The 19,691-nt window shown below is 40.6% G+C and overlaps 2 protein-coding genes across 2 annotated transcripts; both read right to left on the bottom strand.

Moving 5' to 3' along the window:
* Positions 1-2,881: 2,881 nt before the first annotated feature.
* LOC137710035 (uncharacterized) lies at positions 2,882-4,113 on the bottom strand. Its single transcript, XM_068448997.1, has 4 exons — positions 3,964-4,113; positions 3,469-3,555; positions 3,136-3,354; positions 2,882-3,037 (listed from the first exon to the last, which is right to left on the bottom strand). Exons 1-4 carry the CDS (start codon positions 4,111-4,113, stop codon positions 2,882-2,884), a joined length of 612 nt encoding a protein of 203 aa, XP_068305098.1.
* An 838-nt stretch (positions 4,114-4,951) lies between these two features.
* Positions 4,952-5,353, bottom strand: LOC137710034 (uncharacterized). Its single transcript, XM_068448996.1, has one exon. It carries the CDS (start codon positions 5,351-5,353, stop codon positions 4,952-4,954), a length of 402 nt encoding a protein of 133 aa, XP_068305097.1.
* Between the last annotated feature and the right edge of the window lie 14,338 nt (positions 5,354-19,691).

Raw genomic sequence — 19,691 nt, 5'->3', positions numbered from 1 at the left:
AGGAAACGTAGGATTGTTTCCTATTTTGATATTGATTCTCTCTGTAATAGGAAATTAAATCCTTCTAGGAAAGGAAAATAAATTTCTCTCAAAGCCTATTTAAGTCCACCTTAAGTGGGTTATTAAATCAACTTTGGAGGGCGATTTATTCTACCCTACAAGAGAGAGAAAGCTTAGAGGATATTTGTTCCCCCTCTTCTAGCAATCTTCTACATCTTGCCCGTGCAAAGGATTGTCTTTCGTTGCTTTCTTCGTTTTCTCTGCGCTACACCGAGGTAAGAAAAAATTAATTTTCCTTGTCTTTTTCTTGGATAGTGCTGTCCCAGGGTAGCCGTCGGGGTGGTGCGGGACGTTAGCTGACAGGGGCCAAGAACCGGTTCGGTATGGGCCTAGAAGGTGTTGTGGCAGGGATCACTGCTTGGGTTGCTCGGCTTGGTTAGAGCCAAGGGAAACTTACATGTCATAGGCTTCTGGAATGCTGGGCATGCAGGCCTCCTGCCTGTTGGTCTGAGAGAAAAAATAAGGAAAAAACTAGTATGGGTTGAGTTCCCTTGCTGAGTACCGTGAATAGCGTTGGTTGCTTAGTTCTCTTCATTAGGAGAAATGTGGGTTATTCCCGAGAGAAAAAGTAAAAAGGACCAAGGCAGATACTTTGGCTCGTCTGATCACTATTGTGGAGGCTACTGTGAATGAAGGTGGAAAGAAGAGATCTTCCCTGTCTATTCAAGAGATGTTGGTTAAGAAAACACTGAAGACTTCTTCCGTTATGCGTGAGGGTCCACTTATTGTCGAGAGGCCTATGATTGACATGACTTCTTCCAATTGGAAGAAAAATGAGGCTGCTAGATTTGAGCCTGTGGTGCCTGCTATGTTAAGAATGGCTAATTCGGTTATTGATAGTATTGCTCAGTATAGAGGTCTTGTTATGCCCCTAGTGCCGAAGTTTGTGCCAAGACGTCTGTTGGGAGCTAAGTACAGTTCTCATTCGGAAAGACTTGCTATTATGAAGAGCGATGAGGTGGACTTTGCTGCTAAAGTGGTGTTAAGGCTCACTCCCTCTACTGTTGAGACTGATTCGCCTGTTGGGAAGAAGGAGACTGCTAGCATGGGCAGTTGTAAGAAATCCACTAAGCTTGCTTCTGAGGAAGCTGCTGAGATCTGTGTGCTCTTGAAACCATATCTGCTTGAAGATATGGACGTTTGTGCCAAGTTTGTTGATGGCATTAAAAAGGTTTGTTTGCACAAGTTCCTTTGTGAAGCATACGACCCAATATAGAAGGACTGCTCTGCTTGCTATGATGCATATATAGCAAGGATGCCAAAGAGGTGGTGAAGACTATAGCAGTTGAAGTTTATTTCTTGACCGTGGAGATCAAGAGGTTGGACTTTGAGCTTGTTGCTTTGAAAGGGTATAATATTTCTGCCCCCACTTCTCTATAGCTTGAGATCGCTCGCCAAAAGATCGTTAACTTGAAGAGTAGGCTTGATGCGATCCAAGTTAAGTATGAAAATGCAGAGAAGGATATTGGATGTTACATACCTCAGATTCAAGATCTCGAGTTTGCAATTTCTGAGCTTCGTTTTGCTGTTTAGCCTTTAGGATTTTCTTTGTTTTTCCTTGTAGCTCTTGTTTTTCTTGAACTCTTTCGGCCTTTACAAGTTGTTTATAAACATGCTTCCTTCGCTTTTCTTCATATTCGCTTCTTTTGTTCATACCCTAACCTTTAGACTTTATAGACCAGTGGCAAGCGTGCTACTTTTCTATAAGAAGCTAGGCCTAAATAGCTTATGCAGCTGTAAGTGTTGATGTAGAACTTTGCAAAGTTGTTAGCCATGGGTTGACAGCCGGATGCCTTACATACAGAAGTAGACAAGTCCGCGTAACCACTAGACTGTTAACCTTAGCTTTCTCTAATTCTGTAGGTTGTGTAGTAAGTATCATAACACTTTAGGATTTGGTGTAAGTTGTTTCGCACTTGGCAGAGGTGAAGCTTATTGACTACGTAGCATGTCGGCAGTAGATAAAGCTTCGTATATGCACGTTAACTTGTTTAACCTTTCACAAGAATGTGTGGTTATATAAGTCTAACGTGGCTTTATTGCTCGAAGGGCAAGCCTTAGGCAGTCTTCTGGAAACCATATGCTACCTTAGTGCACTTGGTAACAACTTTAGGGTTCCAGGGCAGCCGTCCATCAGATGTACTGCATAATATGCCCCCTCCGTCTCTAGGGCTTGGTTCCCCATAGATTAGGCCAAGAGACACAAATTCCTTCAGTTAGCTAAGCCTTGATAAAGACCATTGTGGCTACTTCTAGGAATCCTGGCACAAGCTATCGTGCATCTAGTTATACTAGGGCAGCGAAGCTCATCCACGTTTGGATATTCGAAGTGTAGAGTTTATCTTCTTGTCTTAGGAACTGACTTATGTGGGTGTCGGGGAATTGGTTTACCCTCTCGCACTGGAAAGCATGATTGGTCCTTTGAAGGGTGCAATTCCTGTGATGAGTCCCTAAAAAGGGCGTGGTCTTCTTTTGAAGTGCATGAGTGATCAGTTGTTGTAAGCATATAACCGAGCCAAGTTGTGATTACTTCTGAATTCCTCATTGAAAAACGAGTGAAACAAACAAGAACTTAGCTGTAAGGTAGGAACTACATAACAACTGGATAGTTCTCGGCTTGTGAAGTGGTGCTCGTCGAGCTACATGAGTCTTTGGGCTTTGATGTAGTGGCAGGTCACACATGGCACTTCCTTAAATTGTAGGCGATCCACTGCTTTTCGATCTTTTTGTCATTTAATGGTGGCGAAGATATAATTACTCTTGTCACTTCCCAAATGGGATCCATCTTTTTGGAGCCTTCTCTATAGGCAGTGATGAAGGCTTATCTTAAGACTAGATATTCGGGCTGGAACTGCCGGATCTTGGCCCTTTTGTTGTAGTTGGAGAAGAGCTGCTGCTGGTAGGCTACGATATGGGTGATGGTCCACTTGCACTTCTCCTCTGCCAGATCTAAGCTTGTGACCATCTTCTTATTGTTCTGCTCAATGCTTGGTAGTAAAGAGATGATACTTGGCTTAATGACATTAGGATGAATGATTGCTTCTGAGCCAAATGCTAAAAAGAAATGAGTCTCACCGGTTGCTCATCTTTGGTGGTGCGATATGCCCATAGACATCCGGGAAGTTTATCTGGCCATTTTCCTTTCTTGTTGGTGAGGGATTTCTTGAGGCAATCGAGGATCATCTTGTTAGATGCTTCGGCCCGCCTATTGTCTTGAGGATATCTCAGCGTGGATATGTACTGCTTGATGCCATACTTTTGGAAGAACTTTGCCATATCTTTGCCCCCGAATTGCTGGCCGTTGTCAGTGACAATGGATTGAGGAATGCCAAATCGGCATATGATGTTCCTTCATATGAAGTGCTTTATATTCGTTTGAGTCGTGGTCATCTTGGGCTTTACTTCTACCCATTTAGTGAAGTAGTCGATTGCCACGATCATCATGCCTTTGCCCCCAGTAGCAGGCGGCATAAGTCCTACCAGGTCGATTGACCACTGCATGAACAACCAAGGATTTATATGCGGGTGTAGCTTGCTGACAGACAATGCTGGTATTGGCTTGTAGCGTTGGCAGCAGTCGTATTTTTGTACTAACTCCTTAGTATCTTGGTGCATGGTAGGCCAATAGTAGCCTGCGTTAAAAGCCTTATGTGCTAAGGATTGACCTTCGGAGTAATTTCCACAAACACCTTCGTGGATTCAGCTTAGAACCTTCAAGTCACCGGAAGACGCTAGACAGCAGAGATGTGGTTCGGTGTAGGATTTTCTGATGAGAATGTTATTCCACATATAGCAGTGTGCTGCCTTGATTTGGAGCTTCCTAGACTCTAATATTTTCATGGGGAATGTGCCATTGACTGGGTAGCCTACAATGGAATCTTGCAAATTTGGAGTTGTACTAACCTGTGACACCTCAGCTGCTAGCTTCACCTCTATGCTTGGCTTGTCTAGATATTCTTCCAGGATAGAACGTTTAAGTTTGTGGTTGAAGGCAGAGCCTAGGCCAGCTAGTGCATCCACGTGAGCATTGTCTGCCGTTAAGTCTTTTACCATTCGAAAGCCTGCTGGTAGGGTCTCATACTCTATTTCGTTTGTTGGGTACTTTGAAGCCTACAGTGATCGCCTGTTCGGGTATCGAATCGTCTGGGGTGACAAGGACTACGCCTGTTCTCGAACCTTTGTAGTTTGGATGAGCCGTCGACATACAAATGCCAGAAGTCTCTATCGGGTAAAGCAGGTGCAGTAGGGCGTGGTCGACTACCTTTAGGGCGTCGTTGGGCCGCTATTGCATTGTGAATGCATGGTAGGGAGTTGTGAAGCTGCGGCCATATTACACTTAGTAAGAGATACTCAACTGCCGGTATTGGACCATTCTAGAGCTAAATTATGGAGCAAGGTTTGGCTAAGGACGTGTGACACGCAGCAGGAGGTAGTGCTTAACTGCCGGTACATGTTGCTCATATGTAGAATCTTTTGGGGCGACGAGGACAAAACTTGCTTTCGAGTGTGTCTTTCCAATGTTCATCTGCCCTTGGCGTGTCTTTTGGGCCGGGTTGTTACATTCGTCAGAAAACTTTGCATCCACCAGGGTCTAGGCCTTTATCGTCGCGCGTCTGGATTGGGTAGAATAATGCGTCATGAGGATGATTGTGTGCGTTTAAAGGTAAAACTTAAGCTTTTGGGTTGCAACAGCTATTGCCAAAGTTAGCTTTTGAATGGTGGAATAGAGGTAGTCAAGCCCTTAGCTTTTCTTGTATGATTGTAAAGCTTATTGATGCTTCAGATACTGTCAAACATATGAATAAGTTGTCCTCTACTTCTGGTTTGGATAGTAGGGAAGTGATGTCGGGTACTTCTTCAAGTCCTTGAATGTGCATTGGCGAGCCTCGTCCTAAAGTGCATGCTTCTCTACCAAAGCGAAAAAGTTTGCTAGAGTTAGATCTTCTTTCATGATCAAGTTTTTGAACAACGAGTGGTCTGTTGGAAGTCTTTTTTGGAAGGCTGCTTTAGCTATCGAGTTGTTGCATCCTACTATCCTTGCCTTCTCTGCTTTGAACCTCTTCACATAATCACGAAGCGACTCTTTTGGGTTTTTCTTGACTTTGAACAAATGGTCGGACTTCTTTTTGATCGAGCAATAGGATGAATATTCTTTGGTGAAAACCAAAGAAAGTTCGTTGAAACTCCGGATAGATTGTGGCGGCACGGTGTAGAACCAATCTTGTGCCTCACCTTGTAGAGTGGTGGCCAATATCTTGCACATGAGATCGTCATTGTTTCGATAGAGGATCATTGCTCTTCGGTAGTGTTTTAAGTGTCTCTTTGGGTCTTCATCCCTTTTGAAAGATGTGAAATATGGCATGCTGAACTAGCATGGAGGCTCTGCCTGCCCAATCTCGTCCATGAAGGGTGACTTGCTTATGTTGGTCATCTTCTGTCGTAATGCCTCGTCGGTGACCTCGTTGCGTTGGAAAATGTGCAATCGCTTGGTCAAAAGTTTCTTTACTTTTTCTTGAATTTGCCTTTGTTGGGGTAAGGAGCTCTCAGCTGCCCCTAACCGTGACTTGCTGGTCTAGGCTGCTCTTCCATGTGTTTGGCTCATCTATGCTGTGGATGCAGTGTGTGTGGTGCATTCCTAGCAAGCGAGCGAGTACTTCGCAGGCTGCCGGTTGAACTTGAGCCCAGATTGAGTGACTGCTTATCTCCGTCCGTCGTTCTGCTTACTCTAATGTAAGGGGAATGATGCTCTTTGCAGGCTTAGCAGCGAATGAACACTTCGCCTAAAAGGTTGCTCATGTTGACTATCGGAGTATGACCTCAACCATGAATGTACACTAGTCCGTGGGCTTAGTTGAGAGTGCACACTTTTCCGCGCGATAAGACGGGAGTATACGCTATCTCGATGACCCAATCGGGAGTGTACACTGCTCGAACGCTCAGTTCGTGGCTGCTTGTCGGGACGCTACTGGAGAGGTTATTTGTCTGCCCTTGTCCTACTTCGGGACACCTTGTCTAGGGCATGTTGCATCTTGGTGTGCTGTAAGAGCTGGTTCACCAAGGTTGTCTGCTGTGCGAGGGCGCTCGTCAACTCTATGACTTATAGAGACAAGAATTTTTCTCCATTTGGGTTGGAATAGCTTGGAAGGAATGCGTCTCCTTAAGCAGTGGAAGTGTGCTAGACTCCGGGCGCAAGATTTGAGTTAGGAAATGTCAAATCAGCAAAAAAATGTGGTGAAAATGCTCCCAGTTCGATCGTCAGTCCAGAAATTTGGAGCCGAGACAGTTAAACTAATCTTAGATCGATTTGGGCTGCTTAGAAGGCCAAAGGAGCAGACTGGGCCGCAGGAACAGGCTGCTCGGCGGGAGCAGGTTAGGCCACTAGAGCAAGTTGCTTAGCAGGAGCACGTTGGGCCATGGGAGTGGGCTGCTCGGCGTGTGGCGTACATGGGTGTGAGCTTCGGCTTGGCAACGCATTGGACTTGGGGTGAAATGACTTGGGCCATGGTTTTGGTGCCGTGGGCCTTAGATGGCATGGCTCGAGCCATGGTGGTGGTGCCATGGACCTCGCCGCGAATGGTGGCCATGGTGGCCACCGCGATGGATGCCATGGTGGAGCCCTGTAGCGGTGGTGCCACTCCACCTATGATCACATTTAGCCTCGTGGATCGTCGCAATCCATTTCTTGAATATTGGAATTTTCTAAATTTCTAGCCATTGTATTTCTCTTTTACGTTTTATCAAAGAATCTTTGCAAATAAAAAATTATAATAATAAGAATGTACGAAAAATATATAAATGGACAAGAAAAAAATAGAGAAAAACCTTCTATGCGAGAGTCTTCTACAAGTGTGTGTACTTCAACTCTCAATGAAATCACAAATTTGTAGATGCAAATTTCGTCCTTGACAAAATTGCACCTACAAAACAATAACACTTTTGGTCAAGGCCAAGAAGCCTCATGCGCCCACGATGAATGGGGGGGGGGGGACGCTTTGGCTGAAGAACCTCTGATGTCAAAGTTAGAATTTTGAGAGAAAAGTGTTTGGGGAATTTTTGAGTGTTTAGCAAGAGTCAAGACCTAGGTTTTTTGAGGAAATGAGGTTGAATATATAGTGCATAGCCGGTCCCCCTCTTGAGAAAAGGTGGCCGGCCCTTTGGGGTATTTTTGTGTGAAATGAGTGATTTAATTGGTAATTAATGGATTAATTAGGAATAAATCCATTAATTAGCCAATTAACTCAATTTATATGGAATGTTTTGAAACTTAAGAAATAATTACCTTGTGGAAAATATAGGATGAGGATGGATGAAATAACTTTGAATTTGTTACCTATTTTGGGCACTTTTGACTTGATTGTGAGATGTTTGTCCACTACTCACGCGTAGGAATTCCGGTACTCCTCAAGGGTAATTTTATCCTTTTTGCCCAAAAATCCACGTGTCGCCTCTTGATTATTTTTGGCTCCACAGAACCCTAGTGCTTTCTTAATTTGATTTCTCCAAAAACTTTTCCTTTTCTTTCAGCTTTAATATTGCAGATTGTTTTATTTTTATTAATTAAATTCGTTTTATTAAATTAGGTCATAAAAAGCAATTATCTCAAATTTCTATTTTACAATAATTAGTTGGAATTTGATTTGTTTCGAATTATTTAATAATCTATGTAGAGAACGACATTGCGAGATCCGTTTATACTACAATAACCTTGTCATTCTTGTAAGTATTATAGAAGTTTTTAGCCCGTTTACGTGTGTAGTAAATTCCTTATCAAGAAATTGGCGCAGTTGTCAGGAAAGAATAACTTTCTGTAGTGATGACCCCTCCTCCAGTCCTCCTCCTTCGATTTGCCGCTAATGTCGAAATCAAGACCTAATTTTTGCGGTGTCAATTTGTTCAAGTTATTGTCAATTAACTGTTCATCTTCTTTGTCTACTTCCTCTTCATCCTTGTTTGTGCAGCAGTCAATGGAAGGTTCAAGGTTATTGTCATCCTCAACAATGTTTTGGGGCTCTTCTTGTAACATCAAAGTAGAACTTATACGTACGGCTAGTCTATAGATTATTAATGTTCTAAAATTCATCCTAGGCAACTACCTAGACGTTCGACAGCAGACATTTGATGTGATTTTGGACAAATCATTACAAAAATCGGTGGATATCTAGGTGGCCGCTATGTTAATAGAAAATATAGAAAAATCGGTTGAAATAATATTACAAATCTTAATTACTAAAATAATAATATTATTTATTATAATAATAAAAATAATAATAATTACAAAAAATAATAATAATAATAATAAATAACAATAATAATAATAACTAGTATATGCCTACACATAAAGTGTGTGAAATTTTTTACTTGTTAAAATCGAAGGTGAGAGGAAGATAGTGAGAGAGAAGGTAAGGAGAGAGGTTTTTATTTTTAAATTAGAGATGATTATATTACAGGTATGTGAGGTTTAAAAAAAAAAAAAATTTTGTCTTGTGAAATTACATTACTATCCTTAACTTTTTTGTTGTGATAGAAGGTAAAGATGTCTTTTCATCCTGTTTTGGTTCACAAAAAATGTTTCATTAATGTAGTTTTAGATGATGATGATGATGATGATGATGATGATAATAATAATAATAATAATGCTTTGGAAGGTAAATTTGACATTAGATGCGCAACCTATATGAACTGTTAAGAACTTATAGGTAAGAAAATAACAGTATTACACTCTAAAATATGTTAAGTGACTTAAGTTGACGAAAAATTGAATAAAATAGTTTTGAATAAAATAGTAAAGATGAAATTAGCAATTTTAATTAATTTAGGGACTTATATTATCCAAAAAAATATTTCAAGAACCTAATTCTCACTTAAGTAACAGTTCACAAACTAAATCGACATTTCACCCTAATAATAAATAATGATGGCATGTCTATAAATTAATGGTGACATTGTCGATCAAATATTTAGAACAGATAGATAAAGTTCCAAAAACTGATCATTGAAATATGTATTTTTCTCTTAGCCAATTTTCCAAATTAATAAACAGACGTTTATTGTCATATTTAATATCACTATCCAAGGAAACCTCATAAATTGATTAATTAATTTTCAATATACTTTCTTGACATCTCTCCGACATAATTCAATTGAAAATGATAAAAATTTGGGATATTTTCTTGAAAAGAAGTTGGCAACTATGAAAAATCAAGGGACATGTCAGCATTACAGTTAACAAACTATTAAAAGGGTTATGTGCACACGATACATCCTGTATTCGATTCTTGACATCGGAGAATCGTAGGATGACCGTCAGGGGGAGGTTAAAATGCTTTTGTGAATCTTTTCAACTCCAGAAAGGTGAACTGCCATAACAAACTACCAACTGATCCTTTTTTATTTAAAAAATAATAATAATAAATAAATAAATAAAAAGAACAAACCTTTATTTCATTTTTTGGTTCAATTTCTACTGCATATGTCATGTTATTGGCAGACAGTTTCCCCAATGCAAGAAGTTGAAAACCACTAGAAGTCTTGACCTAGTTAAATATGCCAACTTTGCCAATTTAACTAAGTTTTGGCAGGTGGCCTGTGGTATTCAACCATAGACTTAAACTTTAATTAATTTTCAAACAAGTTTTCCTTTGGTCTTGAATTTAAATAGCTCTCCTACTTCTAGCTGACTAAGCTCCTATTCAAGTAGAACTCGGTTCGACTCTAAGAAGACTCATAATCATTTTTGCACATCCTATATGCTTCTCCATAAAATCACTAATAAAAACCTCTTTAAATAATTTTTTAGAAAAATTCTTATCATTTTTACAAAAGTGATTTTAACCCTACCAAAATCACTTCAAAATGGTTATAAATTAAGCCAAAAGGCCTTGCCTCTCATTTACAAGTGGTTGTAACTTGAAAGATGCTACTTCAACTTAAAGACATCAAAAGAATCTTATAATTTATACTTCAACACGTATTGGTCCTGAGTGTTGTTTTCGGTCTCAGTGTCACGAGACGACTCGAGAGTAAGAGAGAATATGCGTGCCACCGTTAGAGGCTGTCAACATATTGTGTTTGTGTTTGAGTATGTGTGAAAGTTGCACGTTAATCTAACTTCTTAACCAAACATTGTGCATCGAGTGAAACGCTGATTCAGCTAAGTTCTTTTTGGTGCCTTAAGTAAACGAGGATCTAAAATTCAGTGCAATTTCATGTATGAATGCCTAAAATGTAAGCAAAACAGAAATAGAAACATAAAGCGAGAAAATAACGTTTATAAAAGTAAGATCGAGGCCGATGGGCCAAGATACATAGCTTGAAATGTAAAATGACAGGAAATGTCGAGAAAGCGGTAAAACTTGAGCAAGATTCAAGTCATGAAGGGCAAGATAATTCTAGAGAAGTCCATTGAGATTACTGGTGTTAGATTAGACTGAATACAAAATATGTGCCTTAGAGAGGAAATCAGGGTGGTTGGAATTGCATATCAACTGAATCATACCACCATGGCCCCAGGGGGGGAGGCAATCGTGGACAATGTTTTCTTCGAAAGAAGACTTTGAGATTGTAGTTGAATAGCTAACATAGTTTTTGCTGAAGAGCAATTGGGTTTGTACTAAAAAGTAGTTAGGTTGACTAAAAAATACTCAGGGTTTTGTTTAATCGTAGAGATTGAATTTGACGAACGTTTTGAGCTTGAAGATCTTTGGTTCTATTTGTAGGCAGTGGAGAATGAGCAACTTTGATCAGATTGCTGAGCTGAAACATGGTTAGATTGGTCATTTGGCGCTAATAGTCACTGTAATTCTTGGTTGATGGCCTTTAGCTGTATCTTGAGGTGGTTCGCACGATTGCGGTAATGACCTCAGCATATCACCATCTCATTGGACTTGTGGGTTCCATATGAACGCCACGTCAGCGCACTAACAAAATAATTAACGGAATCCCAACAGAAGGTCCAAATTTATGAGCATCACAAAATTTCAGGGACAAAATTAATCGACTATGAATTTAAAAAACCAAAATAAGAAGTTACGTCAATTTTTGAGACTATTAATGATAAAATCCTCTAAGAATCTATCATGCACTTAAATTAAAATACCAAAAAAAAAAAAAAAAAAGAAAAAAAAAAGCCCCTACTCTCTAGTGGAAAGGCTGGCCTTCTCCCTTATCCATATTATGGAGGTACCAAGAGGAAACCCTAACTCAGTCTCTTGCCATGAGAATACTAAACTATAAGCGTTACACGTCGGCTAAGTTGACTCATTTCCACGTTGACATCCTCAATGTGCTTCTTACTACGAATGAGGATCCTTTCTGGATCCTCTTTGTGAGGATCCCAGAAACCTTTCAATCACATTCGTTCATCGTATATCGTGTGGTTAAAAATTATTGTAAATCTTTTTATTTAAAATTAAATATAAAAAGTACCTGACAAAAACTGGTCACACGATATACGATGAATGGATGTGATTGGAGGATTCCCGTAATCCTCACAAAGAGATTCTAGAGAGGATCCTCATTCTCTTACTACTTGTAAACATCCTGATTGGTCCACCTCATTCCCTTTATTACCTTATTCTTTTGAACGATTGGTCCACGTAGTTTTTCATTCGTTTTGAATGCAAAACCACTTCTTTCTTTTGAATGGAATACAAAAATTGTTAATGAATATTTGGGATGAGGAATTTTTCGACAAATTTTATGAGTGTGGATCATACGAGTCAACGGTATGATTTGAAGGCGGAAATGTTATATTCATATTATTCACGAAAATTAATCATATTCGTAATCGTAAATTAACTATCAGAATAATTTATAATTATTTTTACCAAATAACGAATTCTCCATCGATTAATCGTTATTCACATTCGAATCATCAAATACCTATTGAATTGGCAACATGCATCAGCTCCTTGGCTCGCAGACTCTTACAGAGAGATAATAACTTCGAGTCGTTAATGTATAAAATGAGGGAACTTGTGGAGTATAAACATTATTAAAGCATTGAATTTGAAACATCCAATGTAAGTCAAAACCTTTGAGCTCTCCCATACACACCATTGAATTTTCATTGGTTTTTCCTCATATCCGAAAAATATCCGAACTTTTATCCCAGAATCCACTCTTTTCAGACGGTTATTCATAGCTATCGAATTTAACCAGTTAAATTGTCATCCATGCATACGACTCCCAACTTGGTGTTATATAATGGATTTCTAATTGAAATAAGACTTATTTTTAGCTACAACCTCTAGAATTCAATTTTGATCTCACTTTGTCCATGTAACTCAAATATCACCACTTTGCTGCCTGAAACTCAGAATTTGTTCAACTTTGACTTGTGGATCTCTCTTCTCCTTGAAACTCAAATGTAGTCCCCTAGAACATATGTAGGACCCACCATCCAAAAAGGCTAATGCCACATGTGCCAATAAATTTTATTATATATCTCCACTATGTGTTAATATTAACCAATCATAAAATATAAAGTTAAAAAAAAAATTAAGAATTGAAATATTTTTGGGTTATTGTGCTTGTGTTGACGAGAAAAAAAAAATGAAATTGATTAGAATTGTGCATCCGAATCAAATCCACACAACGGAATTAACATAATTAAAGTAATGCGAAACGAATTTTGAATTTTATATAATAAAATGATAACTTTTGAATTTTAAGAAATAATGTGACAACTTTAAGTTACAAAAAGCCAAAAAAAAAAAAATTAAGATTCAGTTTCACAAGGCGTAGCTAAATAAGCCTCGAAAAAATAGCCACGGATTAAACCTTGAAAGAATAGCTACGGACCTTTTTATGTTTTTGTCGATAAACACTCGAGAACTTCTACGTAGACTAGTTGCCCATCTAGTTTATTTTATTTATGGGTAAACCTATCGAGTGTTTTTTTTATGTACTTGCCAATGCCATTAAGGATTACAAGCAACGCATGAAGGTTGAAGGAGAAAAGCATGTAGAGAAAAATAAAACCACTTTGCTAGACTCTGGTATTTGATCAATAACCAATGTAAATTTGAAAGCTGTTTACGCATAAGTGAGTGTAGGGCTGGGCACGGGTCGGGCCGGGCTCGATTTTGAAGGGACCGGACCGAATATGGGTGTAAAAGAAACGGCTCGGGCCGGGTTGGGGACAACAGATTTTAATATAGGAACCAGACCTAACCCGGCCCGGTTTGGGGCGGGTACACGGGTCCTTGGTGTTTTTTTTTTTTTTTTTTATTCACGAAACTACCACCTTCCTCGACATCTCCGCCTCCATCCACCGAGGCCATGCCGTCCTCTCCTTTGATGTCGAATCCCTCAAGCCCTTAGAGTCTCAATCCCAGGAATCACAACCCCTTAACTCCTCTTCCTTCGCAATGAAAAGCTAAGTCCATCACGATCATAAATCTGCAAAATCTGCATGAAATCAAAAAGGGTATAAGCAATGCAAATTGCCCATCACACACCAACCCCAAATACACCCAATTCAAATAATGCAAAATAATAAGAGGAAGATGAATTGTAAGGTTGAGCAGCACCTTCACCGTAGCCAAGCCAATAACACAGAGAAACTGGTCCATCGTCAGGCCCCAGCTGATGGTTCAAACTTGGTGGCCTTCTGATGGCTCGAGCTGTCGGAAAGACTGCAACTTTGAATTCATTCCCTGGAAATCGTACATTCGCACAGAGTAGTCGTAGTTGTCGGAAACAACTCAAGACCTAGTGTGATTGACGGCAAGGGCGAAAACGACTTTTGCATGTCCCTTGAGAACAATCTCATTTCTCACTGGAATCCGAAACCTGTTTTTGAAATTCACCTCCGAATTGAAATCGGAATCGGAATCGGAATCATCCCTATTGTGGAAGCCTAAGAACATAGGAGAATCGAGAGGTTGGTGGGAGGAGAACCGGAATCTCGCGCAGCTGATGATGGGGGTCTTCGTTGAGGAGGAGAATCGAGAGATAGGTGGTGCGATGGCTGCGGCGGTTTTGAGATTGATGTCGTCGAGGTCGAGGAGGAGAAGACGAGTGACAGAGAGTATGTGGGTGGGAGGAGACGAGATACAGACTGGGCTGGGCCAATAGACAATAGAGGGTAATAGGGAATGACCGGTCCGGCCGAGGGTTCGTTTTCTTCAATCTCTAGAACCGGCCCGCCCCGTTTTGTATTTGTAATTTTTGTACCCGCCCCGAACCACAAAGACCCACCCCAACCTGTGGGTCCACGACCCATATGCCCACCCCTACGTGAATGCTTGTCATAAGTAAATCCTTCTATTTAAACAAGAGTTGTGTGCTCATTTAATCTTTTGCAATATACAACGTAAACCTACTTCCAATTCGTCGCGTTATTTGTTTGGGGAGTGCCTTTCTTATCATTTCCGCCCAGTTTTTGAATTAGAAATGGAATATGTCCACAATAGTGGATGTATTTCAGCAATTTCCATATTTTGATCTAATATTTGATATACGTGTCTTCAAGTTATATTTGAGAGCCTAGATGCCATCTTATGGTAAAAAAAATTAATAACCACATTGGAGGTATAAATCCCAAACCCCTAAATCCAAAAGGTGTGAAATTAAAGACAAATATTGCAATTTGATTCACACTAGCCTCAAAAAAAAAAAAAAAAAAAAAAAAATCAATCATTTGACAACTAATTGAATCACATTATTATGCGTGTGCGAAATTTTTTTTTTTTTTTTGTATAACCAGCACTACCCCTCTTAAGATGTTTTAAATGTGCTTGAAAATAGAAAAAATAATATTTAATAGACAACTAATTGTATCACATTATTATTAACCCATTATGAGGTACTAGTTAAAAAAAAAAACATTGTTTATATTACAAAAATATCCTTGTATTATTTGATGCATTAATTTGGTCTGCTTTGAACTTTTTTGTTTGGGAGGCATTTTTGTTCCATTCTTTTTTATGAAGCTCGTGACCTCAAATAGGGCTTGACAGACCCCGATCGAGATCAGGGCATGCTGGCCGTCACGTGGGAGTGACGTAACCATGTGCACAGTGCGGAAGCTAATAAAATAGTAATATAAATAGTACGAATAACTAAAAACTAGCATACATAAGGTAATAAAAACAAGTGCTAGCATAAGTGAGACACAAGTTCAGAGCAATAAGCCTAAAGCAGTCCAAAAGAAAACGACGCAACAACAATACACCCGACGGTGACCCTACGCTGGTGATCGTCTGTCAGATATGCCGGAAAAGCCCTCTGGGAAACCACCAAATGTGCTAGCCAACTAGAACCTGTAGGGGCGCAAAACAAAAGCGTGAGTGGGCAAAAACAAAGCTTTTCGAAAACCATTTAACAAATAAGTTCTAACCCCTCGCCGTAAAACCTGTATACTTCCCAGAATATAGACATATATGTATATAGCAACCATGCTCAAGAATATGCCATGCCAAAATCTCAGAATAAAATGCAAGTGCTCAGGTATAGTCATATCAACATCGTATAGTCTGGCAGCCGGAGTCACCTAACGTGACCTGTACGGCTGAATCTAGAGCTCAAATCTCAATCTCACTATCTAGACCTGCACACGAGTCGGAACCACCTAAAGTGGTTTGTATGACAAGCCTGGGTGTAACATATAAACGCTCTAGTGCTACGATCAAGTGAAGGCTAGGTGAATAATCGCGGGTCACCTACGAGTCGGAACCACCTAAAGTGGTTTGTACGACAGGACTGTGCACCTAACTTGGATCCAAGCTGAGCGTGTGGTGCGGGAGGTAAACATCACGTGAAGGACTGTGCCCTACTCTGGGCGGGAACACTAACACCATGGGTGCCGGTTATGAGCTCTCTAAGCATCTTGAATCACTACTGAATGTAAACATGAATAACACTTACCTGGCACTTACCTGTGCGTCCGCAGCACCAAATATGCATATATATATATATATATATATATATATATATATATATAAAAACGACTAATAATGCAACTAACGATGCATAAACAACGATAATATAATGCACGGCATAAGACAAATAAACGTTTCAATCAATTTCTGGGAAAATATATGTATATAGGTATATACAGGAAACCAAAAGCCTACTCACTGGTATGTGGAAAGGTCGTAACCCCCTGCCTCGAGTGACCATGCTCATCCTCGGGATAGGTATCACCTATATGCGAAACAACTACAAAAACGTTAATTTTAAAGCACATAACCAACCTTTAGAAATAACTTCTCATACAATGCTCAAATGGGGTGTATGAATACACCAACGTGATCTACTCAACCTCAGGACCATCCCTATATTTTTAAAATAATTTTTCACCGCCGCACACGCCCCCACGCGCCGGCCAAGGCATGGCCACACGCAGGCACGTGCCTGGCACGCTGACGGCGTCAACTGACGCCATTAGGAATATTCCATCAGACTTAACAGATTCCGTCAACGGCGTCAGGAATATTTCGTCAGACTTGATGGAATATTCCGTCGTTTTCTCCAAATTCCGTCATCCAAATTTCATAAAATTGGTACCAAAATGAAGCTTAGAACTAGAGGAACACAATCATACCACTTTCAAGTGCTAAAATCCACAAAATCTCACCTGAAAAATCAACCCAACTCCGGCCAACCTTGAAACTAGTGATCCCGACGTCCCAAACCTTCAAACGAACCACCCTGAGCCTCCTAGGGACCTCACCAAGCTACCTACAAGCTTGAAATTCCCTAAAACGTGAGAAATCAAGTGCACATGAACAGTACCAAAATCGGACATCGTGAGTTCGACGTGAAAACGAAGGTATTCTCACCTGAAAAAGGTATGGTTGGACTCCTACAAGCTTCACGAGCAAGAATATGGTCTTCGTTTCTTCGATCTGTGGATATTTGAATGGGTTTGTGGGTGTGTCCGTACGTTTCAAAGGAAATGGGAAGGAATGGGGCTCGGGACAGGGTGCAGGAAACAGGAGGAAAGGTGGTGAAGTGTGGGAAAGTGTGTGTGGCCTACAACATGCCAAAAAAACTGAAAAACAACCATAAAACGAAAAGGAAACGCACTAGGGGTAAAACTGTCTTTTCACACGTACGTTTTAATATTTCTGGAACGGGCTGTCACAACCTACCCACCTTATTAGAATTTCGTCCCGAAATTCAAAACAACCAAACAACAACCCCTAGTGGTCAAAGAACAACCGAGGATACAAATCCCTCATTCAATCTTCTGTTTCCTACGTAGCTTCCTCCACGGAATGATTTCTCCACAAAACTTTCACCAAAATCACTATCTTGTTCCTCAGAACCTTTTCCTTCCAATCTATTATCGTCACTGGTTCCTCATCATAAGTCAAATCTGGATTAATTTCCAAAGGTTGAGGAGGTATCACGTGAGACGGATCAGCAACATAATGTCGAAGCATAGACACGTGAAAAACGTTATGTACTCTAGCCAACTCCGGAGGCAACTCCAACCTGTAAGCTACCTCACCAACTCGCTCTGTGACCATGTATGGTCCAATGTACCTGGGACTTAATTTTCCTTTCCTTCCAAACCGCACAACTCCTCTCCATGGTGAAAGCTTCAGAAATACCCAATCGCCAACCTCATACACTTTGTCCGTAGCATGCTGATTTGCTAAACTCTTCTGCCTGTCCTGGGCTGCCTTCAGGTTAGACTTAATCACCTGAACATTTTGAGTAGTCTCCTCAACGATCTCCGGGCCCACTAAGACTCTTTCTCCGACCTCTGACCAACACAACGACGTGCGACAAGATCTCCCATACAATGCCTCAAATGACGCCATGCCAATACTCGAATGAAAGCTGTTGTTGTAGGCAAATTCCATTAAATCCAACCGCTTGTGCCAAGCATCACTAAACTGTAGCATCGAAGCTCGCAACATATCCTCCAAGGTCTGAATAGTTCTCTCTAACTGTCCGTCTGTCTGAGGATGATACGCCGTACTATAAAGTAGTCTCGTACCCAAAGTTTCCTGAAAAGCCACCCAAAACTTAGATGTAAATCGTGGATCACGATCCGAGACAATACTCACAGGGACACCATGGTATTTCACAATCTTCGAGATAAACAACTCCGCTAAACGGCCCAAAGAATACTTCTCTCTCACTGGAATAAAATGTGCCGACTTAGTGAGCCGATCAACGATCACCCAAATGCCGTCAAAACCATTATGTGTACGCGGAAGCTTGTACACAAAATCCATAGTAATATTTTCCCATTTCCACTCTGGAACGGGAAGCGGCTACAACAACCCAAACGGCTTCTTCCTTTCCGCCTTAACTTGCTGACAAACAGCACACCTACTCACATACTCAGCTATCTCCCTCTTCATACCCGGCCAATAATAAAATGGTCGAATGGTATGATACATTTTAGTAGCTCCTGGATGCATGGCATAAGCCGAGATATGTGCTTCATCGAGAATTTCTTTCTTTAAATCCAAATTATTAGGCACGAACATCCTACCTTCCTGCATCAACATGTCATTCGATTCACGAACTCTGAGGTCTCTCCTCCTACCCCGATCTCGAGCTTGGATAAATTCCTGGGTTTCCCTATTCGCTACCTGAGCTTCAAGCACCCGGTCAACTAAAATTGGTCTAACTTGAAAATTAGCAAGTAAAGCTACTTCTCGATCTTCTGCCTCTAACCTCATTCCCGTAGAACATAAGTCTGCCAAAAGAGGAATACGACTAGCGTACAACGCGTTGATACGGCCCTGAAACTTCCTGCTAAGTGCGTCAGCCACTACGTTTGCACGACCAAGGTGATAATCAATCGTGCAGTCGTAATCACTGAGCAACTCCATCCACCTCCGCTGACGAAGATTAAGTTCCTTCTGAGTAAAAAGATACTGAAGACTCTTGTGATCTGTAAAGATCCTCCATTTCTCTCCATAAAGGTAGTGTCTCCATAACTTCAATGCAAAGATAATAGCGGCCAACTCTAAATCATGTGTAGGGTAATTCAACTCATGAGGTTTCAACTGTCGTGAAACATAAGCAATCACCCTACCATGCTGCATCAACACACATCCCAAACCATTCAAGGAAGCATCACTATAGACCTCGAAATCACCACTATCTTCCGGGAGTGCAAAAACAGGTGCATAAGTGAGACAATTCTTCAATTGCTGAAAACTCTGCTCGCACCTATCATCCCACTCAAATTTAACATCCTTCCTCGTTAATCTCGTCAGTGGTAAAGCAATCACAGAAAAATCCTTAACAAATTGCCGATAATACCCCGCCAAACCAAGGAAACTCCTCACCTTAGTGACGGTTCGCGGTTGCTCCCATTTCTCCACAGCTGCGACCTTCTGCGGATCCACCAAAATACCCTGAGCAGAAATGATGTGCCCCAAAAATGCAACTTGATCTAACCAAAACTGGCACTTGCTAAACTTAGCATATAATTGGTGTTCCCTCAACCTCTTCAACACCCAAGTAAGATGTCGAACATTCTCCGCTTTCGACTTAGAATATACCAGAATATCGTCGATGAAAACAATAACAAACCTATCCAAATATGGCTGGAACACCTGGTTCATTAAATCCATAAAAGCAGCTAGTGCATTCGTCAACCCAAACGGCATAATCAGAAACTCGTAATGACCGTAACGAGTCATGAACGCCGT

Source organism: Pyrus communis, chromosome 12, assembly GCF_963583255.1.
Source record: "Pyrus communis chromosome 12, drPyrComm1.1, whole genome shotgun sequence".
In the NCBI taxonomy this organism is placed as follows: Eukaryota; Viridiplantae; Streptophyta; class Magnoliopsida; order Rosales; family Rosaceae; genus Pyrus; species Pyrus communis.
The sequence above is the reverse complement of the archived record's forward strand: the minus strand, read 5'-3'. Positions and strand labels throughout refer to the sequence as shown.